Source organism: Pleurodeles waltl, chromosome 1_1, assembly GCF_031143425.1.
Source record: "Pleurodeles waltl isolate 20211129_DDA chromosome 1_1, aPleWal1.hap1.20221129, whole genome shotgun sequence".
Taxonomy (NCBI): Eukaryota; Metazoa; Chordata; class Amphibia; order Caudata; family Salamandridae; genus Pleurodeles; species Pleurodeles waltl.
The window spans coordinates 840821850-840848744 of record NC_090436.1 but is presented as its reverse complement, the minus strand read 5'-3'; the positions used below and the strand labels follow the sequence as shown (position 1 = coordinate 840848744).

The 26895-nt window shown below is 43.3% G+C and overlaps 1 protein-coding gene across 1 annotated transcript in view; it reads right to left on the bottom strand.

Annotated features, from left to right (window-relative positions):
• The window catches only part of LOC138287989 (annexin A1-like), a 125072-nt gene extending 98440 nt beyond the window's left edge, over positions 1 to 26632 (bottom strand). Inside the window, exons 1-4 of the mRNA XM_069229075.1 lie at positions 26481 to 26632; positions 22547 to 22617; positions 11741 to 11825; positions 3346 to 3440 (exon numbers count right to left, since the gene is read on the bottom strand). Of these exons, the coding sequence (XP_069085176.1) occupies positions 3346 to 3440; positions 11741 to 11825; positions 22547 to 22615 (249 nt within the window). The 5' untranslated portion in view covers positions 22616 to 22617; positions 26481 to 26632. The remainder of the gene's footprint in view (positions 1 to 3345; positions 3441 to 11740; positions 11826 to 22546; positions 22618 to 26480) is intronic.
• Positions 26633 to 26895: the final 263 nt, after the last annotated feature.

The following is a 26895-nucleotide window of genomic DNA, read 5'->3' as shown; positions in this document are numbered from 1 at the left end:
GTGAACCCGAGTTTGAAGAGGGTTTGTATGATCTGATGTGTGATTTGAGCACTGTATGAACGAATGGGCCTTGATTAGCCAGTCGTCCAAATATGGGAACACATGTATTTGCTGCCTTCTTATGTGTGCAGCGACTACCGCTAGACATTTGGTAAAGACTCTTGGTGCGGTTGTTAATCCGAAAGGCAGTACCTTGAATTGGTAATGTATTCCTTTGAATACAAACCTTAGGTATTTCCTGTGCGATGGGTGTATTGGTATATGGAAATAAGCATCCTTGAGGTCTAAAGTTGCCATGTAGTCGTGTAGTTTTAGCAATGGCAATACTTCTTGTAGTGTGACCATGTGGAAGTGGTCTGATTTGATGAAAGTGTTCACTACTCTGAGGTCTAGGATTGGTCTCAGCGTTTTGTCCTTCTTTGGTATCAGAAAGTACAGTGAGTAAACTCCTGTGTTTATTTGCGTGTTTGGCACTAATTCGATTGCATTCTTTTGCAATAGTGCCTGCACTTCTATCTCCAGGAGATTGGAATGGTGTGTTGTTAAATTTTGTGCTTTTGGTGGTATGTTTGGAGGGAATTGTAGAAATTCTATGCAATAACCATGTTGGATAATTGCTAGAACCCAAGTGTCTGTAGTGATTTCCTCCCATGCTTTGTAATAATAACCTATTCTTCCCCCTACTGGTGTTGTGTGGAGGGGGTGAGTGACATGTGAGTCATTGTTTAGTAGTAGGGGTTTTGGGGCTTTGAAATCTCCCTCTATTTCTAGGGAATTGCCCTCCTCTATATTGTCCCCGAAAACCTCCTCTATACTGTCCCTGGTAAGTGGACGGTGTTGCTTGTGAGGTGCTGGCTTGTGTGCTTTGACCCCGAAACCCCCCTCGAAAGGGCGTTTTACGGAATGTGCTGTAATTCCCTCTGCTCTGCGGGGAGTAGAGTGCGCCCATGGCTTTGGCAGTGTCCGTATCTTTTTTGAGTTTCTCAATCGCTGTGTCCACTTCTGGACCGAACAGTTCTTTTTCATTAAAAGGCATATTGAGAACTGCTTGTTGAATCTCTGGTTTAAATCCAGACGTTCGGAGCCATGCATGCCGTCTGATAGTTACAGATGTATTAATTGTCCGTGCAGCTGTATCTGCAGCGTCCATGGAGGAACGTATCTGGTTGTTGGAGATGGTCTGTCCCTCCTCAACCACTTGTTTCGCCCTATTTTGGAAGTCCTTGGGCAGATGTTCAATGAGATGTTGCATCTCGTCCCAGTGGGCTCTGTCATAGCGCGCAAGTAGTGCCTGGGAGTTCGCGATGCGCCACTGGTTTGCAGCTTGTGCTGCGACTCTTTTACCAGCTGCATCGAACTTGCGGCTTTCTTTATCTGGGGGTGGTGCATCTCCAGATGTGTGAGAGTTGGCCCTTTTCCTAGCTGCTCCTACAACAACAGAGTCTGGTGGCAGCTGTGTAGTGATGAAAGCCGGGTCCGTAGGAGGCGGCTTATACTTCTTTTCCACCCTTGGTGTGATTGCCCTACTTTTGACCGGCTCCTTAAATATGTCTTTTGCGTGCCGGAGCATACCAGGGAGCATAGGCAGGCTTTGGTAGGAGCTGTGGGTGGAGGAGAGTGTGTTGAACAAGAAATCATCCTCGACCTGTTCTGAGTGGAGGCTTACGTTATGAAATTGTGCTGCTCTAGCCACCACCTGAGAGTACGCGGTGCTGTCTTCTGGTGGAGATGGCTTTGTAGGGTAGGCCTCCGGGCTGTTATCTGACACTGGGGCGTCGTATAGGTCCCATGCGTCCTGATCTTGGTCACCCTGGCTCATGGTGGTGTGAGCTGGGGAGTGAGATGGAGTTTGTGCTGGTGAAACGTTAATCACGGGCGGAGGAGAGGGTGGTGGTGTAATTCTTTTAACCACTTTTGGTTGTGGTGCTTGTTCCGTCTGGAACTCCAACCTTCTCTTTCTCCTAATGGGGGGAAGGGTGCTTATTTTTCCTGTCCCCTGCTGAATGAAGATACGCTTTTGCGTATGGTCCACATCAGTTGCTTGTAGCTCTTCCTCAAACCTATGCTTCTGCATTTGGGAGGTTAGCGAGTGCTCTTCTGTATAAGAGCCTGAAGCTGGGTCGCTTGCAGTTTGTTTCGGCGTTGAAACTTTGTCTGCGTGTTTTTTCGGCTCCGAGGTGACTTTTTTCCTTTTCGGGGCCGAAACCTCTCGGCGTCGATCTGTTTCGGTGCCGCTGTCTCGGCGTCGAGCCGTGTCCACACCGGCATCTCGGTGTCGAGGCTTGTCTCCAGCACTTTCTCGGTCCCGAGAAGGCTGCGTGCCGGTGTCTCGACCGGAGTCGGACGATCTCGGCACTGTTTTGGCCTTTTTCGGTGCCGACGGTCGGTCACCGAATTTATGGGTGGAGCCATGGCCTGGTGGCAGTGGCGTCCCCTGGGCCTTGTAAATGTTTCTTTGTGTGGTTTTCGACGTCTTACTCACGGTTTGTGTGTCGTCGAATCCTTCGGAGTCTGAGTCTTGGATCGAGAAGGTACCTTCTTCTTCCTGTTCCTCGAACTCCCGTTGGGCTGTCGGTGCGGACGCCATTTGAAGTCTTCTGGCTCGACGGTCTCGGAGTGTTTTTCGGGACCGGAACGCACGACAGGCCTCGCAGGTGTTTTCGCTGTGCTCAGGTGACAGGCACAGGTTGCAGACCAAGTGTTGGTCTGTGTAGGGGTATTTATTGTGGCATTTGGGGCAGAAACGAAACGGGGTCCGTTCCATCGGCGTTCTTCAGCACGCGGTCGGGCCGACCAGGCCCCCGACGGAGGATCGAAAAACTACCCCGAAGGGCACCGGAGCTCTTCGATCTTTGATGCGGTGTGAAATCTAAGTACGCCGATCCCGAACGCAACAATCCCGACGAAAATCTTCCGAAATTAGCTAATTTTCCGTTCCGAAACTCGGAGCGACAGGAACACGTCCGAACCCGATGGCGGAAAAAAAACAATCGAAGATGGAGTCGACGCCCATGCGCAATGGAGACAAAAGGAGGAGTCACTCGGTCCCGTGACTCGAAAGACTTCTTCGAAGAAAAACAACTTCTAACACTCCGGCCCAACACCAGATGGCGAGCTATTGCAGAACATGCGTATCTACAGCGACAGATGCCATCGAACATAAAATTACAATATTTAAAGATTAAGATAACTGGTGTTTTAGGTTTCAAAATGTGAACACTTTTAAACAAATGTTAATGTAATATGAACAATTATAACATATTCAAGAATGCTTTTCAGTGAATACAAAGAAAGTATGCTTTCAATAAGGTTACATTTTAAAAGGGAAAATAAAAGATTACTTACCTTTCCAGTGGCGTGCTGGTATGCAGCTTTAATCTGCTGCCTTTCTTCGTTGTTTCGCTTTGTCAAGATATCAGTAATGGTTGCTTCATCAACACCTGAAGAAAGTGTAAAAAACATTTGAGAAGTAAATTGTGGTATGGGTAAGCAAATCACTCTGACGACCTATACTATAAACATCTATACATATTTATAGTCAAAGGTCCATTTTTACCTACGTAATGGCCTATAGTGTTCTTAAAGTCATAAAATCAATCTGTCGTGCTCTTTGGGGGTATTGGGTATGTAACTGGCACTAAAATATGTAGTTTTGTTGGTATAGGTTTTGAGTTGTATGTGTTGCTATGACACTTGATTAATAATGTAATGATTATAATTCATAAATATTTTGGCACATTCATGCAGGAGTGTGGAATATTTGTAAATGTGCTTCACACAGAAAAGTAAGCCATCATCAAGGAAGTGGCAAACTATCACACACCCATCAATCCCACCTCATGATGAATGGCATACGAGAACTTCAATTTCTAGTTAATCATGCGGTCGGTGCATCCTCTGCCTCCGTCATGGGGTGAGCGACAGTAAATGGGTGCAGATTGGAGGATCTGTACCCGAGCACAGAACAGGAGGCAGAGACGCTGCATGATCGTCCAAGAGGTAGAAAGAGGTTTTGATTAAATGTATGTTTCAGAGTAGGAGTGTCAGATTCAGCATGTGTGTCTTAGGAGTCCCGATATCTTCCACACTCTAACCTCACAACCACAAATTACATCTGGTATCAAACACAGGACCGTCTGTGTCCCACCGCCAGCGCAATAATGGTAATTGTTGCCATGTTATGGCAATGTATGTGTAGTGCCAGCCCTGGTATCAAGCTTGCTATGTCACAATCATGGTAATTTTTGCAATATTACCATGTTAGTTCTCATGCCTGGCATGATACTGGAACTGGCTTTTTGCCGGTAATGCATGACAGATTATGGGAGTCTTTGCATAGTGATGCGCTCCAGGTAAAATTCTTGGTATAGATTTCATATTGCTTACATCAGTTGTGATTCATAGGCATGTAATGCACAATCCATCCATGTGTAACAGTATTAAGTGTGAATAAGAATGAGACCAACAAGCGCAAATTTGGATCAAAATGAGGATTTACTTAAAATGAAAATGTTACTTCTGGAAAAGAAGAATTTTTGTTTAGGAAAACAACATTTTTGCTTGTCTGTATTCTAATCAATGGCACTGTAGTGAAAGCAACGTGTCATCACCTTTACCAACAACACTATAATGTGAACCAGTTTCATCACGGACATCTGTATTTTGAGCCATTTTAGTGAGTTATGGTGAAAACTTGCCACCAACTTCTTAATCATTTTGAGAAGAGGGACCATGGATTTGCTTATCATAACATTATTGGAATATTTCATAACGGCTAAGCCGGAATTATGGCTAAGTAGCAGCATATGTATCTCAAAACTGTTTGTGCTATTAAATGGATTTTTGGCCAAATGGTTGGGAAAAGGAGAATTCCCTGTGAATATGCAATTGCTTTTTCTCAAAAGCATAAATATACATATGCATCTTTATGTACAAAAATAGATGGGAATTCACAAAGCATTTTCAGGTTTATGCCTTGAAAGCTGCACTTTATCATGCGAAACCTTGAAAAACTTAGCAAAAATTACTTACCTGCAACTATGCGTCGTAGGAAACCTGGAAGTGCAGATAACCCCCAGTTTTAAGAATTTGACTCTCCATTTTAATTTTCAAAGTCGCAAATATATCCCTTCCTTTTTCCAAACACTGTAGTTGATGTAGTATTCACCATCATGCTGCTGTGGACACTGATCAGAGTGCAGGTTGAGTGCCCTGCATAGTTCTAAACACTTGCACCAAAGCACACATGAAGATAGCAATCAAGTATAATGTAAGTCCAGAGACAAATTTCAGACCATTGAATTCACTTAGACTTCTTATGTTCATTCATTCTTAAAAGTACAGACGAGAAAGAGGTGTGCGAAATACAGAAGGCAGCCGGCACGTGTTTCGTCAACTAGACTTTTTCCAGGCGGAGATTATGTAAAAAATTAAAGGACGCTGTATGTACTTTAATATCCTTCTTATCTGTGCTTTCAAGAATGGATAAACATTTAGATTTGAAAATAAAAGACGTCTAAATCACTTCAATGGACTGAAATTTGTTTCTGGACTTACATTATACTTGATGGCTATGCTCATGTGCGCTTCGGTACTAGTATTCATAACTTTTCTGCTCTGGATCAGCTGTTCCAGGGCGGATATTTCACTCTTGGTGGCAGAGTGATTGCACCATGTGAGCACCAGCCTACGGAATATCTTTTTATTGGCTCATGATGACACCCCTACACTCTTGCTTATATATAGATGTGTGATCGTAGAGCATAGCCACCACTTTGATCTTTGACGGCCTTCATAGTTAGTCTTCAGAGCTCCTGTTCAATGTGCTGGGTTGCACAAGGGACAAAACCCGAGGGCAGCCTAAGACACCATGTCCATGCTACTTGTTGTACCCTACTCTGTCCTTGTTCAGTTGCACGTAGTATCCAACACTGAGTTCACGACTACCGAATTTATCAGGACTAATGATGGCCTTTGCTGGTTAAGAAATACATAGTCCCTTTAAGCCAGAATCTACATAATTCTCCAATGCATGCAGATCTACAATAACGGGCATCAACCATGCAGGGTCTAGAGCTCTTCAAATATGTATTTAAATGAAAACAGCTATTATTTATTTAGATTTTTACGTAGCACTATTCTACTCAGTGGAATATCTCTGTGCTTTACGGGTACAGTTGTCCACAAGGAAAAGGGCCCCAGATGTACATTTATTTAACTATAAGCAAACTAACAACTGTAAACTTTTAAACAAGAGCTGAGAAAGATAAAGTTGCCAAGAGACGAGTGAAGGATAGTAGAGCAATTGAGGGGGGAGGTAGGTCAAGAGGAAAAAGACAGGTGTGAGCCTTTTCACACTGAATTGAGATCACAAGAGAACTGCACATCTGAGTTCTAAATGTATGCATTTTTAGTTTTTTTTTCTGAATTCACAGCTATTATTTTGACGTCTTGGATTTTCAGGGGAAGAGTTCTATAAACACGGGGCACCCCAGAAAATGGAGTTCAATTGGCAGAGTTAATGTTGACTATTTTGTCTCAAACCTAAAGATCTCCTTTCGTCAGAGACATTTTTTGGAAGGGAGGAGTGTAGATAAGATGGTAGGTGTAGCTTTAGCACTTTAAAATTAGGCTTGCATGCCTCAGTTTCACCTCCTCTGGTGGCCTAAGCAGGTCACTCAAGACTGGTGTTATGCCATCAAATATTTGGAACCTATAGCCGGTCTTTCATCTCAGTGCAGTAGAGCTTTTATAATCACCAAGTAGTTTTAAGGAGTTTCTTGGAGTAGTGGATTTCCATAATCATTCTTAAAAATGGCAATAGATTTTAAGACAATATGCAAGTTTAGTTTATTAGCAGTTTAAGACACTTCAAAGTCAACAACATACGACTGGTGGATTTTACCATTCAATCAATGTGCGTTTTCATGGGGAGATCTGTGTCTAGCTAAACAAACAGGGAGTTAGATGAAAAGCAGCAGGTTTTCAGTCCATCAGTACAGCTAGTGTTTATTTTAGAGCGGCCTCAAATTGAGTTTCTATGGTATTACTCTGACCCACCAAATGAGACACTTCTGGACCTACACCTGCACTGTTAGAGACTGCCTGGCCGCCCAAAGGACTCATCTGGACTGCTTCCTGCACTGCTGCTTGGTAGTCCTGACTCTGCCTTCCTCCTAAAGTGCTCTCCAAGGGCTTTGATTGAGCTTGCCTCCTGTTTCTGAAGTCTCAGGGACAACAAAGACTTTCCCTCTTCAAGAAATCCTTGTGTGTCGAAAAATCCACACAACACCTGCCAAAATCAACACTGCAACTGCATTGCAGCTAGCAAATCGCTGCACCTCCAACCGGAATGACAGCGATAACCTGAAATCCGATGCAGCTTCTGCCTCGCGGCTGAAGTTTCACTGTATCGCCAACCGGAACACAGCACCTGCTCCCTTCACCCAGTGCGTCAGGGATTTTCAACGCATCACCCCTGGATGTCAAAATATCCCCGTATCGCAGTATGGAACCAAGGCCGAGCTCCTGGAAATCGACGCATCACCTTGCAGCATGGAAAAAAACAACGCATCATCGGTGCCGTGCCAGAAAATTCAACGCAACACCTTATTTTTTCACACATCTCCTCCTCTGTGGTCCCCATACATAGTTATTTTTGACACATCCCAGGTACTGTGTTACAAAAAAACAACAACTGATTCTTAAGGATTGAGAATTTTAAATCTTTAAAAAGTGATATTTCAACATATGCCTATTGGATTATTGTTGTTTTTACCTTATTTTTTTCAGATAAACATTACCTTTTTTTCTAAACCTGTGTGATGTATTTTTGTGGTGTTTGCACTGTTACTGTGTGAGTTATTGCACAAATACTTTACACATTGCCTTTTAAGATAAGCCTGCCTGCTCCGTGCCAAGCTACCAGAGGGTTAGCACAGGATAATTAAGTTGTGTTGTGACTTACCCGGACTAGGACTGTTGTCCCTACTTGGACAAGGGTGTATACCTCTGCCAACTAGTAAGCCTAGCTCTAACACCATCTTTGAAGATGGACGCATGTAGACAGTAACAGCCTCTCCAGTACGAGTCTACACAGCTGCTCTGATTTGAAGTATGGGAAATATAAGAGGCTTGAATGCTTACGTCTGAAGCTTGGCAAAGTGGCTAAGGGACTACTTTGCACTGTTTCTCTAATATATCTGGGCATGGTTTTCATTCAATCACCACAAATTCAGACTTGATTCAAGGGTTTTTCCTCAGTCACATCTGTGGATCTTGTCCATTCAAAAGCAATTTGCTTCTAGTAAAGTGTCCCATCAAAATTAGTAGATTAGGATAAGGTTATCGTGGCGGCATGTGTTGTACAGAGAAGTGGAGCGTAAGACTTTTCAGATGACAACCTTTTAGTGTGTGAAGATTTGATTTCACTAGAGCGAGACAGGTTAGTAAAACCATTGGAATTATTCTGTTTCAGTATAAGCAGTGTTTTTTTAAACAAATCTTCTGCATTACCAATAACACTTTAATATTTTGCACTACAAATATATTAGTGCCTGGCCTGTTTCATTGTGTCAGTCACAGTCTGTATCCAGAGGCTTAGTGATCCTCTCATTGTCTGTACTTTTGGTTTCTCTATATGTGCTGGTTCACCCAGTAACTTCAGCCCTGAGTGTTCCTTCTCTCACTAATCTGCACTCCCACTCGGCACACTCTCTCCTCTCCTGTTACGCCTAACTAGGTGTTTGTTATTTGTGCTCTCTCCACAATCTGTGGCCTACCAGCAGAAGGCAACCACCCCAGTTCAGCCCCCACTTTAGGTGGGAAAACTAGGAAAGATAGGAGGAGTGGCCACCCTCAGCCAGCACCACCCCTCAGGTGTGTCAGGCGAGGTGGCCCCTCCATTTCATTTTCCTCCATCTTGGATGGAAGGAAAAATAGCCAATTAGGGTCAGGGTTGTGTCCTCATCTTAAAGGAAGTGGTCACATAATGGGTGTAGCCACCCTAAGGTAGGCAGCCCATTGGTTACTACCATGTATCCCCCTAAATACAGTATTTAGGTGGCACCCTCTGACCAGAACTTTAGATTCCTGATGACCTAAGAAGAGCTGGATGCCACCAAAAATGCACCATCAGAGAAGACTGCGGACTTCAACTGACTTGCCCCAGCCCTACTGGCCTGTCTGCAGACCTTGAAGAACCTGCACACCTTTCTCTGTCTGCTCATGTTTCCCTCCCAGTATGTGCCTTTTCTCCCAATCTGTGCTCACCCTTATTACGTTGCTACCACACTTCACATGCAGTATTCTTTTTCACCCTGTACACACTTTCAGTTTCCTTTTTCAACTTTTTGCTCCCTCTCGTTCCTTCTACTATTGTCAATGTCCACTTGTCTAGTCTATGGCTTTTTGTAAACGTTTTCAACAGTATGCATGATACATAAACAATTTCTTAGGGGACCGTAGTACATCAAGCAAAGGCTGCTTGGCCATCCAGTGGCAGGCAGACACAGTGGGAGGTAATGATAGTTGTACAAGGAAAGTATCTTCCATCAGTGAGAGAAGTCAATCACTGGAATAAGTGTTCAATACAGTCCAAAAATTAGTAAATCCAAAAGTTCAGAAATTCCAAGAGTCACTCCTCTGAGATTACAGTCGACGCGTTTCGGCCTTAACAAATCCGGCCTCCTCAGGCCAATGGAAACAGTGCCTTATGGCAAATGGATGCATAAACTGCACTAACGCTGGAAAAGAAGTGGCATGGCGCAGCTAGACTAATACTCAAAAGGAACAAATCAGACCATCTACATTCCCAGCTTGAAGCTTTACCAAAGTTGCAAATTGGCCACAATTTATGTAGGAGCCCCTGCCCGGTTTGTACTTTTAGCTGTAGGAAAATGTCTGTGTCTACCATAAAATGGAGTTGGAGAAGCCTTGCGTGCACATCAAATTAAACTTGTGACCTCTTATAAGGTCATAATGAAGTAGTGAATGTGTTCAAGGTGTGGCACCACCACTGCTGTTCCATCTCAGCCACTGTCTTGACAAGCTCTGTTAAAGGTTAAGTATAATGCACCATTCCACAAGTGGTAATGTTCAATTTTTAATGTCAACATCCAGATAATCCCATCACTGATAAATCCATTCTAAGCAATTCAATTTTGACAAGTGGCCTCTGTGTTTTTTCCAGGCGGAGGTAAACAACACCCTCCGTTCCTTAACTGAGGATAAACCATACAGCTATATTCCCCATCCCTACCAGCCTCGCCTTTGTGTTCTTGATATCACAACACTTCCTCCTCTGCTAGAAACCCAGCAGACCTTACTTATTGCAGAGTGGGATAGTGCACATCAAGTCTTTCTTCCACACACTAAAACTGAAAGGTCACTTGTGCCATATTATCCTCCTCTGTAATGGAGCATTCATAAACTGGCTTCATGACACATTAGTGTTGTTCTTCATTGGGGTGTGGGATAAAACTCTACTAGACCCTTTCTTTAATTTTTGCATGTCTGATAAGGCACAGGCAATGCACTGCCCCGCTATGTATGAGAACATAGCTGTGCTTTGGACTTGCAAATTACATTGTTCTTCACCTAATGCAACATACTGCTGCATGCTGTTCCACCACCCAGCCCCGGACAATATGGACATTAATTAGTATTAGCAAATGTGTTATCAGAGATTTTCATCACAACAGTATCAATTGGTGAAGACTTTGTAGTACTATTTTGGCAACTGGCACATAATAATTACCATATTGGATTCATTCTTAGATTACTAATTTGATAAATTTGCCCCAGAGAAATTTGGGTTTGTGCCAAGTAAAACCATAATCTGTAATTCATCTCACGTGGTCATTTCTTTGCACCGCTGCCACTTGGAAAACATAAAACAAAAAGACACCCATAGACATCAAAGGGAGACGGACTCAAACTAGTAAATAGCTACTGAAGAATAAGGAGATATTCTTCCTCAGAAAAGGTAGTAACCAGATTTAATTTTTAACAGTAGTAATAGTCAAATAATTAAAATCAATATCAAAGGACTTTGATAGACAGGTGGATAACTGCATTGTGAAAGAAAAGAAGCATGACGCGGAACAGAAATCTGTTCTGTAACAATTCTATAGGCATTGATGAGTGTAGACTAGAAAGCTGTGCTGGTTGTTCTTATCTGTTATTATCTATGCATCTTTGCAACTCAGGCCAACCCCTTAACAAATCAGGAAGACGTCTTAGGGAAATTCAGAACAAAGTGTTTCTGCAACTTGAGTGCAACTATGCTGGGCTCATCATCAATCAACTATGAACGTAGTCAACTGTTGATCCAACAATGGAGGGCAGAGACACTACATGGCTCAGCAAAGTTAAGTTCATTTTAACATTATCACATGATAGCCTCAGCTTAGAAAACCAATTAAAATGTCCTCTCATTGCTGCAGCTCTTGAAAAAGTAGAGCTTAACTAAAGAAGCCATGATCTTGTTTGTAGATACAACTAACGGCTCAAATAAAATGACATGGACAGTATACAGGCGTAAAGTGAATAACCAGGCAAAAAGCGGAAACTGTTTGGATCATTAAGTGTATTGAAAGTCGGAGTTACACTTGAAAAATGTACAACTACGTGCTAGAGGGTTTGTAGCTTTGTCTAAATTGAACAGCAGTCTAAAGTCACACTGTAAGCAGGAAATCCATAAAAAATACAAATAATCAATCTTATCTTCATTCAAATTTACCTTTAGTTTTTATTGCTTTCTCCAGAGTTGCAGCATCAGTAGCAGCACTGAAGCCAGGGGTTGTTTTAACTGTTGCAGCATCATCCTAAAAATATAATAGCATATAATAGTATATATGAACTAACACTATAAGTTTGCTGGCAACTTTCCTATCAACAACAGGTTATGATTGCAATATTCAAATAAATTACCCAAAATCTTCCACTGTGTCCTTTGAAACGTTAAATCGTTTATTATAGGTCTTCAGAATGACAGACTTGAAAGCAACTGGCAATACTGATTTAGAGAGAGAAAACTGAATATTTGCTCAAGATCCATTCAGGTTGAATCTGAAAAGAATCCAGCATAGTAAAATCCCAGTGAAGTTCTATGTAAAGGAGAACATTCGAGCAAAGAGTATCCAGTAAGAGGTGTAACATTTTCCTTTCGCTCGGATATGTGCTATCGCAAGTAGGATCAAACAAAGAACATGAAAAACTGTTCAGATTAAGTTCCTCGTATACCTTAAAGTCACAAGATAACTAAGATGCAAACTATGATGCAGAAAAGGATATAGACAATTACTACAATTCATGAAATTAAAGTTCTCTGCTGTTGTCGCTGGTTTAAAAAGATGAAAAAATATAGTGAACATTTTTTAAAACGAAGATCTACAGAAAAAAAAAAAAAAAAAAAAAAAGTTATTTACCTTCGGGAACAATATTTCTGGTGGAAGCATCTTCTCGCATACTCCTCACCCTATCACTACTCCTTCCACAATCCTATTTGTCCAGAAAATGTCTTACCCAGCAACGACTCACTTGCAATGCAAGGCGGCTTTAGCTGCGACGCCGCTTCCTAACATGACATCAGTGGGGTAAATCAGGTACCAATGTTTATGCTAACAGCCATTTCCTTTCTGTGCCCCATCAAGGATTACGGCGTGAAGGAAAGCCACAACAGTGAAAATGACAATACAATATACGTTTGCTTACTCGGAATCTTATTAATCAAGACACTAATTCATGGGAAAGGAAGGACTGCCCAGTGAGGAATGAACAGTAACCTCATGTATCCACCAGAAACATGATTACTGAAGGTAAACAACGTTTTGTTCTGATGGGTACATCTTCCTGCAGATTCCTCACCGTTTTAAGGAGTTTCAAATCAGTACCTCCCAGATATGTGGGATTAAATCGTGCTGTTTATCCGAAGAAATCATACATCAAAGCTCAGACAAAGTACCAGTCTTTGTGTGCCTGCAGCATGAAGCAGTAGAGCTTTGGATAGGTACGCAAGGATAACCACGTACCTGTCAAGCAGCAGTCAACACCTGAGATGCCACGGGAAAGAGCCTTGTAAGCCACCACAACGCTGGTGAAATGAACATGAATGCCCTCCAGAGTATAGGGGTCTATGCAGACATTCCTCGTCCTTTGCTAGAGGAAGAAAGTTGGAAGGGTAAGATACTGGCTTGTATGAAATGGGGAAACTACTTTGGACAAGTATGGCCTGGTGCAAAGGACCAACATATCCGGATAAAAAAAAATAAAAAAAATGAACAAGGGACAAACCAAAAAGACCTGAGGTACTCCAAGCAGAAACCATCACTTCTAGCAGAACTGTTTTTAGCGTACAATGTTGAACTGGGCAACTGGTCATAGGCTGGAAAAGAGATGTAATGAAGAAAGCCAAGTTAAAAAAAAAAAAAAAACTGAGTAGAAGGAAACAAGTAAAGTAAACCTTTCAGAAAATTTGCCACTCGTGGCAACTTAAATAGGGAAGGTTGTTCAGAAAGACAGAGACAGATCTGCTACAGTTAAGAGCATTTAACTGTAGCTACCGTCAGAGCCTGTTGTGCAAGGGACAATGCAGAACGCAAGCATTGGAGAGGGAAGATGTAGGAGCACTAAAGATTTCGGTCACAAATTTGCACAAATCTGCTCCAACGGCCAGTGCACATCGATTTCGGGCAGGTTTCATGGACCAAAGACGACATCTATAACTTCACCAGGAAGGAAAAATGATTCTAGCAGGCACTGCTCAATCACCACATGTAGCAAATGCATCAAGGGATTAGAGAAGAGGGCCCTTCAATCCTGTTGAAAGAGCAAGTTTGCTTTGAGTGGAAAGTAACAGAAGGCTAAATGTTGAGTGCAGAATATCAGCATCCCAGATCCTTATTGCTCAGTTGGGATCAAACTGTGTGATCTTTCTTAACTTTTCACAAAAGTCTGAATAGAAGCAGAATAGGCAGAAAAGCATGCAGCAATTCCCAAGGCCAACTTGAAGGCATTCCCTCAGCAAATCTTTGAGAGGGAAGTATCACACCAAACGGAGTACGCTTCCTGCTCTGGGTGGTGACAAAGATCAACATAAGGAAATCCCAATCTGGAGAATAACACCTTCCTCACTACAAGGTGTAGCTCCCATTAGTGGTCCTCAAGTAAGACAAGACTGAAAGCATCTACTATCACATTGAGCATGTCCGCTTGATGGGCCACTACAGGAAAGACTCCCAGTCAATGCGCCCATGTCCATAGGTGAATCAGTACCCAACACAGGGTCCACCACCCAAGTTGCTGATATAATGGAGGTCAGTGGTGTTATAAAATCTGAATCTAGATGGCGTATCCCTTCCATCTCGGGTAGCAGGTGTTGCGGACAACACAGACCACCTATAGCTCTAGCAAACTTATGTGCTGCTCCGACACCAACCAAAGGGCCCATGTGGTCACATTGCCCAGATGAACGCCGCAGCCCACGAGGAGGCATCTGTCACCATGATTGCCTGAGCATGTGGAGTGCTGAGTAGACCATTCTTCAGAAGGTTGAAGAGGTGCATTAACCGATGAAGCTCCCTTGTGCACCGAGTGGAAGATCCACACCCAAGCCAAGATAATACCTATGTGGTACAGCTACTGCCTTCTCAGTTATTTCATCCTCCAACTGGATACACAAGGTCACAAGGGTTAGCAGTCTCAGTACCTGTAGGAATGGGATCTGGATTGGAGTGTGACACACAAATTATCACCCATCCTCGATCATCTAAGGAGTAGGAAAAGGCTTAATGAGGGTTGTAGCACAACACCAATAACAGTCTGACTGTGTGGGACCGAGGTGAGACTTCTGGGCCCTGATCGTAAAGTCTAGGCTGTGAGAAGAGTCACTGTCCACTGGAGTGGTTCTGGACCAGTGCAAATGACTGTCTTCACCAGTCAGTTGCCTTCCAGAGGTATGACTTCTATGGCCCTCTTGTTCAGCAATGGAACAACGTCTGCCTCAAGATAAGAGGTATGAGCCAGTGAGCACGCTCTGAAGGAAAGAATGTTGGTCTGGAGGATAGGTAATTGTAAGGAAATGCCTCCTTGGCATGGTTGCCCCCTGACTTTTTGCCTTTGCTGATGCTATGTTTACAATTGAAAGTGTGCTGAGGCCTGCTAACCAGGCCCCAGCACCAGTGTTCTTTCCCTAACCTGTACTTTTGTATCCACAATTGGCAGACCCTGGCATCCAGATAAGTCCCTTGTAACTGGTACTTCTAGTACCAAGGGCCCTGATGCCAAGGAAGGTCTCTAAGGGCTGCAGCATGTATTATGCCACCCTAGAGACCTCTCACTCAGCACAGACACTGCTTGCCAGCTTGTGTGTGCTAGTGAGAACAAAACGAGTAAGTCGACATGGCACTCCCCTCAGGGTGCCATGCCAGCCTCTCACTGCCTATGCAAGTATAGGTCAGCCACCCCTCTAGCAGGCCTTACAGCCCTAAGGCAGGGTGCACTATACCATAGGTGAGGGTACCAGTGCATGAGCATGGTACCCCTACAGTGTCTAAACAAAACCTTAGACATTGTAAGTGCAGGGTAGCCATAAGAGTATATGGTCTGGGAGTTTGTCAAACACGAACTCCACAGCACCATAATGGCTACACTGAAAACTGGGAAGTTTGGTATCAAACTTCTCAGCACAATAAATGCACACTGATGCCAGTGTACATTTTATTGTAAAATACACCACAGAGGGCACCTTAGAGGTGCCCCCTGAAACTTAACCGACTGTCTGTGTAGGCTGACTAGTTCCAGCAGCCTGCCACATTAGAGACATGTTGCTGGCCCCATGGGGAGAGTGCCTTTGTCACTCTGAGGCCAGTAACAAAGCCTGCACTGGGTGGAGATGCTAACACCTCCCCCAGGCAGGAGCTGTAACACCTGGCGGTGAGCCTCAAAGGCTCACCCCTTTGTCACAGCCCAGCAGGGCCCTCCAGCTTAGTGGAGTTGCCCGCCCCCTCCGGCCACGGCCCCCACTTTTGGCGGCAAGGCTGGAGGGAACAAAGAAAGCAACAAGGAGGAGTCACTGGCCAGTCAGGACAGCCCCTAAGGTGTCCTGAGCTAAGGTGACTAACTTTTAGAAATCCTCCATCTTGCAGATGGAGGATTCCCCCAATAGGGTTAGGATTGTGACCCCCTCCCCTTGGGAGGAGGCACAAAGAGGGTGTACCCACCCTCAGGGCTAGTAGCCATTGGCTACTAACCCCCCAGACCTAAACACGCCCTTAAATTTAGTATTTAAGGGCTACCCTGAACCCTAGAAAATTTGATTCCTGCAAACTACAAGAAGGACTGCCTAGCTGAAAACCCCTGCAGAGGAAGACCAGAAGACGACAACTGCCTTGGCTCCAGAAACTCACCGGCCTGTCTCCTGCCTTCCAAAGAACTCTGCTCCAGCGACGCCTTCCAAGGGACCAGCGACCTCTGAATCCTCTGAGGACTGCCCTGCTTCGAAAAAGACAAGAAACTCCAGAGGACAGCGGACCTGCTCCAAAAAGACTGCAACTTTGTTTCAAGGAGCAGCTTTAAAGACCCTGCAATCTCCCCGCAAGAAGCGTGAGACTTGCAACACTGCACCCGGCGACCCCGACTCGGCTGGTGGAGAACCAACACCTCAAGGAGGACCCCCGGACTACTCTACGACTGAGTACCAAAACCTGTCCCCCCTGAGCCCCCACAGCGCCGCCTGCAGAGGGAATCCCGAGGCTTCCCCTGACCGCGACTCTCTGAAACCTAAGTCCCGACGCCTGGAAAAGACCCTGCACCCGCAGCCCCCAGGACCTGAAGGACCGGACTTTCACTGGAGAAGTGACCCCCAGGAGTCCCTCTCCCTTGCCCAAGTGGAGGTTTCCCCGAGGAAGCCCCCCCTTGCCTGCAGCGCTGAAGAGATCCGTTGATCTCTCATAGACTAACATTGAAAACCCGACGCTTGTTTCTACACTGCACCCGGCCGCCCCCGCGCTGCTGAGGGTGAAATTTCTGTGTGGGCTTGTGTCCCCCCCGGTGCCCTACAAAACCCCCCTGGTCTGCCCTCCGAAGACGCGGGTACTTACCTGCAAGCAGACCGGAACCGGGGCACCCCCTTCTCTCCATTCTAGCCTATGCGTTTTGGGCACCACTTTGAACTCTGCACCTGACCGGCCCTGAGCTGCTGGTGTGGTGACTTTGGGGTTGCTCTGAACCCCCAACGGTGGGCTACCTTGGACCAAGAACTGAACCCTGTAAGTGTCTTACTTACCTGGTAAAACTAACAAAAACTTACCTCCCCCAGGAACTGTGAAAATTGCACTGTGTCCACTTTTAAAGTAGCTATTTGTCAATAACTTGAAAAGTATACATGCAATTGAAAGGATTCAAAGTTCCTAATGTACTTACCTGCAATACCTTTCAAACAAGATATTACATGTTAAATTTGAACCTGTGGTTCTTAAAATAAACTAAGAAAATATATTTTTCTATACAAAACCTATTGGCTGGATTTGTCTCTGAGTGTGTGTACCTCATTTATTGTCTATGTGTATGTACAACAAATGCTTAACACTACTCCTTGGATAAGCCTACTGCTCGACCACACTACCACAAAATAGAGCATTAGTATTATCTATTTTTACCACTATTTTACCTCTAAGGGGAACCCTTGGACTCTGTTCATGCTATTCCTTACTTTGAAATAGCACATACAGAGCCAACTTCCTACAGTAATGAAAGGAATAGCCTCTGTAGATCACCCAGATGATTCAGCTGCCTCTCATGATTTACTACCCAAGTATGGAAAACTGGAAGATAATGTAATGGGTGGAGATGTCAGGGAGCCTTGGAAGTAGCAGAGCTGGGTGGATGGTAGGTGTTAGAAATGGGGTCTTTGGCTGACAGTCAGGTTACCCCCTGTTCAAGCAAGGACCCTCAGTCTAGTCAGAGTAAAAGAGAATCACCCTCAGCTAACCCCTGCTTACGCCCTTGGTAGCTTGGCAGAGCAGTAGGCTTAACTTCAGAGTGCTAGGTGTAAAGTATTTGTACCAACACACACAGTAATTCAATGGAAACACTACAAAATGACACAACACCAGTTTAGAAAAACAGGAAATATTTATCTAAACAAAACAAGACCAAAACGACAAAAATCCAACATACACAAGTCACGTTATGAATTTTTAAAGATTAAACTCAAAAATAGCGCTTAGAAACAAAAATGTTTCGATGAAGTGATAACACGGCGTCGTGACGGAGTCGTTCCCAACAAGCCGACACCAGCGGCGCCGGACACGGAGTCACGTAGACCCCCAAGTACAGTACCTTTGGTGAAGAGTGAAAACAAGCCGATGCGCGAAGTCGGGGATCACGGCGTCTGTGCGAAACGTTGAATCCGCGCACTTCGAGCGGCGTCGGTCACGACGTGGTGCGGCGACTTCCACAGAGTCGCGGACTTCAGCGAGGCTGCAGCGGCATCGGGCCTGAGAAGAACGACGCGTTCCAGCGAATGTCACAGTGTCGGGTGCAGGCAGTGTCACCGGATTCAGCAGCGGCGTCGGTCCGAAGTCGATTTCCACCAGCTTTCCATTCAAGGGCCCAGGGACTGGATAGGGCACCACTTAGAGCAGGAGTCTCTCCAGAGACTCGAGGTGCTGGCAGAGAGAAGTCTTTGTTGTCCCTGAGACTTCAAACAGGAGGCAAGCTCTAAATCAAGCCCTTGGAGATTTCTTCACAAGATGGAAGGCACACAAAGTCCAGTCTTTGCCCTCTTACTCTGGAAGAAGCAGCACTGCAGGAAAGCTCCACAAAGCACAGTCACAGGCAGGGCAGCACTTCTTCCTCAGCTATTCAGCTCTTCTCCAGGCAGAGGTTCCTCTTGGTTCCAGAAGTGTTTCTGAAGTCTGTGGTTTTGGGTGCCCTTCTTATACCCAATTTCTCCTTTGAAGTAGGCCTACTTCAAAGTAAAGTCTCTTTTGAATGTGAAATCCTGCCTTGCCCTCGCCAGGCCCCAGACACTCACCAGGGGGTTGGAGACTGCATTGTGTGAGGACAGGCACAGCCCTTTCAGGTGTAAGTGACCACTCCTCCCCTGTCTCCTAGCACAGATGGCTCATCAGGAAATGCAGACTAAACCCCAGCTCCTTCTGTGTCACTGTCTAGTGTGAGGTGCTACCAGCCCAACTGTCAAACTGACCCAGACAGGGAATCCACAAACAGGCAGAGTCACAGAAATAGTATAAGCAAGACAATGCTCACTTTCCAAAAGTGGCATTTTCAATTGCACAATCTCAAAATCAACTTTACTAAAAGATGTATTTTTAAATTGTGAGCTCAGAGACCCTAAACTCCACATGTCCATCCACTCCCAAAGGGAATCTACACTTTAATCAGATTTAAAGGTAGCCCCCATGTTAACCTATGAGAGGGATAGGCCTTGCAACAGTGAAAAATGAATGTAGCAATATTTCACTGTCAGGACATATAAACCACATTACTATATGTCCTACCTTAACCATACACTGCACCCTGCCTTTGGGGCTACCTAGGGCCTACCTTAGGGGTGACTGACATGTAAGAAAAGGGAAGGTTTAGGCCTGGCAAGTGGGTACACTTGCCAAGTCGAATTTACAGTTAAAACTGCAAACACAGACACTGCAGTGACAGGTCTGGGACATGATTACAGAGCTACTTATGTGGGTGGCACAACCAGTGCTGCAGGCCCACTAGTAGCATTTGATTTACAGGCCCTGGCACCTCTAGTGCACTTTACTAGGGACTTACTAGTAAACCAAATATGCCAATCATGGATAAACCAATCAACAATACAATTTACAGAGAGCATATGCACTTTAGCACTGGTTAGCAGTGGTAAAGTGCTCAGAGTTCAAAAGCCAACAGAAACAGGTCAGAAAAAATAGGAGGCAGGAGGCAAATAGATGGAGGATGACCCTGCATAAGCAAAAAAGTCCAACAGTAGGGACTAGATCTACCGCTACTGGTGATGCCCCCTTAATTCACTCATGCCCCAAAAGGAAAAATATAGCTGCTGTGACATTTGAACGGACTGCCTTTGACAAGGCTGAACAGCCTTCCCAATATGGTTGGTGGGATTGTCATACTGAGGATGCCTTTCCCACGGCACAAGCCTTAGCCCTGCTGTTCTTAAAGTGTTTTAAGGAGGAATAAGCCATCCCATCAAAGTCACTCACCTTCAAAAAGGCATATCCGTGAGTGTAGCTTGCACATCTCTCGAAAAACCAGTGCAGACCACAGCACAATGACAGTTGAATTTTAGACCAAGAACAAGTGTCTGCAGAGTCCAGGCTACACTTCAGATTGGTTCAGCTGCATCCAGGCCATCATCCAACAGGTGAAAAACGTTTTTCATATGGTATGGTTAGTGGGTAATACATTTTCACCAGTTCCTATAAGATGAGAGCAAATTCTGGAACTTTCCTTCACTGAAATTTGAGGAAAATGCATGTTTTACCCAAAGTATGTTTGCAGGGCATTCTAAGTAAGAAAACAGAGGGATCCAGAAGAGCAACCACCATGAATGTATCTGGGTCTCTAAATTGCAAAAGAGCCCAGCGTCCATAGTGTTTTCCAATGGGCAGCCGATCTGGAGCCTGAATAGTGCAATCATTCACTGTGGCAAGTGAGAGGAAATTTGGATGTATCCCCTTTCTTCTAGCTCATATGTCAAAACTACACACACAAAAAATCCAGATTTCCTGTCACTTGCCATCGGGCTAGGGGTGCTCCAGGCCCCAGGTTGGGCCTATTCAGGAGAGCATGGCATTTTATTTTGGACCTTTTCTCTTTGGAGGCTAATGGTTTTTCAGCCCCTAGAGGAAAGTAAAGTGGAAACCTCCTCAATCCACTCCCTAGGGGTGTGTGTGGTTGGCTGGAATCAGAAAGATAGTTTGGTCAGTTCTAGGGTTAGGGAAATGCCTGGGTGGGCCACCACAGCTTTTTTTCCTTTTTCCACGGCACCTAGTTGGCTTTCTACATGGGGAGAAGGACACACTGGGGTTCCAACCTTAATCTGGGAGACTTCTAGTGTCTAGTAGGCTTTCTGCCCCACTATTCCACCATCCATCTAAGCAGACATCAGATATATATATATATAATTTTTTTTTTTACACAAAGATTTGTTAATATTCGGCCACTATAAATATTCTACACTTGACTGGTCACTACAATTAACACCTTTTATGAGCAGTGTAAGTCGATACATCTATACCACCATCCAGGTTGCAGTTTGTCCAAGTACATCCCAAATACAAATTTCCAAATCAAACTTCCTGAAAAGGTCTCTTTAAACTAGGACACCCCTTTAAGAATATGAAATATTGGGAGGCTATGTGATTTAAAGTAACTCACATCCCTATGAGATTGGCTGTATGTTGGTTTAGGTCACTCACATCGCTTGACCACTTTGGGTACAAGACCAAATGAAGTCTCCAAGGATGGTAGTGTGACACTCTTCAGTTTGGAAGGAGACCAACTGTGCCAAAAGGACTTGTCAAAATCTGCTTCTTTCACCCTATAACCTCAATGTGGGGCTCAGAGATGCAGTTCTCTGCACCTTGAGGTAAGGTAGAAATGCCTTGATACTGCCAGTCCCAGTGACTGGAGAATCACTGGACCAAAATGTAGCCATGTTGGCTAACACCACAACAGGAGGGGTGGGGTGCACCTTCAAAAGGAGGGTGAGGCTGTTGTCAGCCAACTTAAGTATTTGGAGGAGGGTCGAAACCAATTGGAACCCTGGGAAGAGGGACTGGGAGAGGAGTGATTTCCTTGTTCCTCTATATAATATCCCATCCTTCAGGCAGAATGGGACGCAATCGATCCCCAATACCCATCGTGACACATGCACCTTGTCCCTTAACAGACAAGTAGGAACCGGGGAAATTTAGAAAGGGAAGTTAGATGCACGACACAATAGAACTCAGATACCTATGCTGGTGCATCTACCTTCTCTCTTTGCAGGCCACAGAAGTTAGCCAGAGCCCTCATCCATTGAGCCAGTAAATAGAAAGCACAGAGTTAGATTGGAAAATATTAAACCCTATTTCAGAGGAGAAAACTGAAGACTGTGGATTAATGGTTTAATTTATTTATTTGTGAACACTAGAACCCATGGAAGATCTTTACTTTTATGTGGGAATAAGGACTTTGACTATTAGCCATTATACTAAAGAGAGAGACTGAGAATTTTGAAAAGGTGTTCTTTGGTACAGGAAAAATGAACCCTGAATATCATGACGCCCTGTCTGTCACATATTTTTATCTGTTTTCTTGCTGTGAAAAATGACGCTCATGGTACTATGTGCCCTACTGCATTGTAAGTTATGATCCAAACCCAACTCAGACAACTGAAGCTAGTATACATGGCATGCATAAATCAATGGGTATTAACCTTGTTGAATAGTATCCTCTACAAATGCATTATTTAATTTTACCACACCGAAACAAGGAATAAAACAAACTTATTTAGCCACATGCAAATAATTATACTTACACGTTTAACCATTTCTGCATGATGATCCAGAAAGCAAGCTTCCCGAAGAAAAGTAGATACGATGCTCATTTCTGTATGAAATATAGTAAATACTCATGATTTATTTTCACATTTCAAAACAGAACAAAAATCTTCACGTACTAACTTTACATTTTAGCTTTCAGTGGTGCCCAAGATGTCAAAGATGTAATGCATTGATACGATATAGAAAAGGAACTTATGTTCATCATAGACAAAAACACTATTTCCTTCCTATCTGATCTTCTCCTAGATAATAGTCTAGCAACAGCAAATTACCACATTGCTGTCTAGCTATGCATTTCACAGAAATTCACTTATCTTGAAACACCATGCATTGTGGTTGGTACATCTGGCTCTATTCCAGTTGGAAGCACTTCATTGTGGGCTCCTTAAATATATGCTTACAGCACTCTGTGAACCACGTTGGAAGGGACCTAAAGCTTGCTCAGACCCTCTTCTGTGGTGTTAGACAGTCAAAGTAAATCCGGGACATATGGTCTCTCTGTTACTGGAAAGAGAAAACCATGATCCTTTAATCCTTAATTAGGGACCAACTTTCTCTCACACGTGAGGCATACATTTGATCACACCTAATCAAATTAGTGGTAGTAATCCAATAATGGCGAGAAATAGTTGAATACACTGAATGGCACGATCACCAGAGGTTCTGACATGGGGGATAGCATTCCTGGAAAGGCTCCTTCAAGACATGGCCTCAGTTTAGTTTAAGATAAATCTGCATCGGATATAAAGTGAATTATTAAACAAGATACATAGAAAATTGAGGTTTTTAATGGAATATCTTCAATCATAATGAATGTAGTAGGATTGGGGAACCAGCCGAATTCAATTACCTCCTGGACTTTAGTTTCACAAGGTATTAGTCCAGGAAAAGAAGAAAGGAAAAAAAAAAAAAAAAAAAAAAAAAACACACAACTATAAAAGAAAGGAAGTTGCTCTTGATATTTTTATAGAAGGGCTATTAACTCACTATTGAAGCACTTTTTAAGTCTGGCTATAGTCAGATTTAGCTAAAAGAATGTCATGTCATCACTTCTTCAAAAAGAACAGTATGTTATACAAAAATAGAAAAGGCTTTAGAACAACCCTTCGGTCACTGGTTTACAAGTATTTGTTTGCATGGTTTGTCATTGCTTCAGTGGGACGTCCATCAAAACTATGGTATATTGTGGATGGTCCCTTTTGCACTCTCACTCAGGTCTGGTGATGAGACACCAAATAGACCATTTGTGACAGGATGTGTGTAGCTGAGATTATATATCTATTACTCCTACACAATAACACTGAAAATACTGGTTTATAGATTTTTTTATTTTGGAATATTGTTTTGGGTGCCTCTACTTGTCAAAGACACACAGGGCTATTCTCTAAATGTCTCTGTGTTTTTGTTTTATTTTGCTGTCATGATAACTTGTGGAGTTACTGTTTTTTTTGTTCACAAAGTGGGTGCATATAAGCTTTCATAGGAAAGAAATGTATTTAACAAAATTATCTACAATGCAATATTTGTTATATGTGTTTGCCTTTTATGTTCACAGCTTACAAACTAATCAGGGGTGTGGAATTCCTATAGCCTGATGCCCAGGCATTGTTTGGGGTCAAGGACAACAAGTTTTAAAATGTATTTTGTCTTTGGGACAAGTAGGCCCAACCCCCGCAGCACAAACCCTTCGGCTGCCAGTTAAAATCACATTGTGGATCAGAGAAGGGCATTGCCTAGAGTTAAAGTAACATTTGTTTTTATCATTTATTAATTCAAAGACTTTACTATTAGGGTGAGTGTGCTAAGAAATTGTGGTAAGCTTGGACGGCACTACTGTTAGTAGTTCCAGTAAAATATATATATATATATATATATATATATATAAAGTGTGCACACGTTTGCAAAGTTGAACAATATGAGGCTATGTATAATGATTCCAGAATGCGCTCTGATTAGAAGCAAATATTTACAGAAGCTTGAAAGCAAAATTGAGGATTCTTTGCTTTCAAAATGAAAATATTCATCTAACAAATATACAACTAGGAAAAAAAACATTTTGCTTAACTAATAAGAAATATTAAAAGACTGTTTCTTTGAAGAATCATTTAGCAAAATGTGTTGATGCATGCTAGTACTTCCCAAAAATATACCCATTATTTAAAAAAAAAAAAAAAAAAAAAAAAAAAATCTGTGTAACTAGTTTCAACAAGATTATGGGAAACATGAAAATGAACAAGCATTGGCAAAGCCCGTAGGTTCGACACTGGTAGTCAGCCTTTTGGTTTTGTTAATGCATGTCTTGCTTTGACATGGTTTTTGTAAAACTTTATTGTTGTGGGAGATTTACAATTTCACAATTACAAAAATACTTGTAAAATGTAAAAGTATTTCTGGTCTCAAAAAGCACACATTGACACAGTATTTCCTGGGACTGAACAAAACTACTTTATGTGCCAGTATGCTCCTTGTGAAAGACCACACTGCTGTCACTCATAGTGAAAAGGAGAGACAGAGAAAGAGAAAAAGAGGAAGAGATTTTAATGAACACAAAAAGGTCTTGGTTAACACCAGACCTAATTAGGGACCCAAATTTTTAAAGAAGTCACTAAAAAAAAATCACCCTTGGTATATGTTCTTGCATTAGTGCAGATTTACGACTTTCACGAATCACCAAGAATGTACCAAAGTAGGCCAGAAAATGAACTCCTGACCCTATGTAAAAATGTTTTTAAATGCTCTCAACTTGTGACGAGTGACACTGTAGTAAGTGGAACAAATGTAATGCAAGCTCTCGTTAAAGGTAGTTTATAATCATAGATTGAAAAGTAGATTATGGGCGTGACCACAGGTCGACCCACTAGATCCAGCATTACTAAATATGTGTTACTTGTGCTTTATAGAGATGTCCTTATTGGACAGATTATGTCAGAGCCTCTAGAATCGGGTCCAAATAATATTTTGGTTATTTTCCCCGTTATCTTAATGACCAGCCCAGGCTTCTTCGCCACACTCCCGGACTGAAGGCTCCATCATTTAGTTACGCCACTGCGAAGTGCTGCAAACGAGTTTCCATACTACGTTTCTCCATTATACGAACATGAGAACAAGTTGCTTGCGCCTTCTCTTGCTCCATTCCGCGGTTTCTCCTATACATGCACAGCCAGAGTAAATGCTGGCAGGTCTTGGTTTGCTGGTGCATGTAAAATCCCATTTGTAGACACTGTCAAGAAGCCAAAATTACTTAATGCTTTGCTGCACTCTTTGAACTTGAAACACCCGTTCCCGAATGACTGGGAAACAAACGAATCTTAAAAACCACACCCTTCTTCTTCACAATTTCTCTAAAGTCCTTGACCGTGAGCTTCGATCATCGTCACTCTATAACGGGTTGCTCGGGAAGGGGCGGGAACGAAAGGTGTACAATATCTGCAGAGTAGCCGCAGCCCATACCGCAGAGTAGTTTACATGCCAATGGGTTTGCAGCTCTGCCACTCACAAACTCACTTCGAGTGCTTCTGAAAGGACTGTCTTCCCCTACCACGCTCTTAATTAAGCACACAGTCGGCCATTTTCTTACTTTTTTTTGCGAAATTAAACAATCACTCCCTGTGACTCACAGTTTAACAGCTGCAGTTCTCCCGGTGGTGCAACCATAAAAAAAAATACTATTTTTCCGAAATGAGTGTCTTTTCAAATTAAATTAATGGATCGTATACTTCCAGATTTTGTTGCAAGATTAACACACCGTGTTAAAACAATGTAACAGCTGTGTTGTACCCACTGTTTTACGCCCAAGTTTTTGACTGTTTACTCGCTCCCGCCCATGAACCTGAAAAGTGTTTAAGCATGAACAACATGCTCCGATTTCTAATCGGTAAATCAAACCAGGTAGCAAAATGAAGAACTTACTTCCTTTGTTGCTGAAGGATACCTTCTTCACTGCAAGCTCTGAGTCAGAAGAGAGGAGCTCCGGCTTAGGGTGTTTATGTAGCCAGGCAAAACCACACCTAGCGACGGAAGACTATTTCCTGTGCATCAGTGATTGGTCCTTATGTCTCAGACAACCTCCTCTCCGCCCCAAGAAACGGATGGCTCTTGAAATTCTCATTTAGCAACACTTTTGTTCGCACAACGATACAGAAACATAATTAAGGAAAGGTGGCTGCTATATAACCGGTAACCGGGTAAATAGTGAATTTTATTTACTATTTACCTGAGCCATTCCCAAACACTCTGAACAATGGCCTTGCAAACAGCAGTGACACTTTACTATTTATCCCGCTGCTTGTTACAAAAGAGTCCAAATACTCAGTTTGGCAGGCAA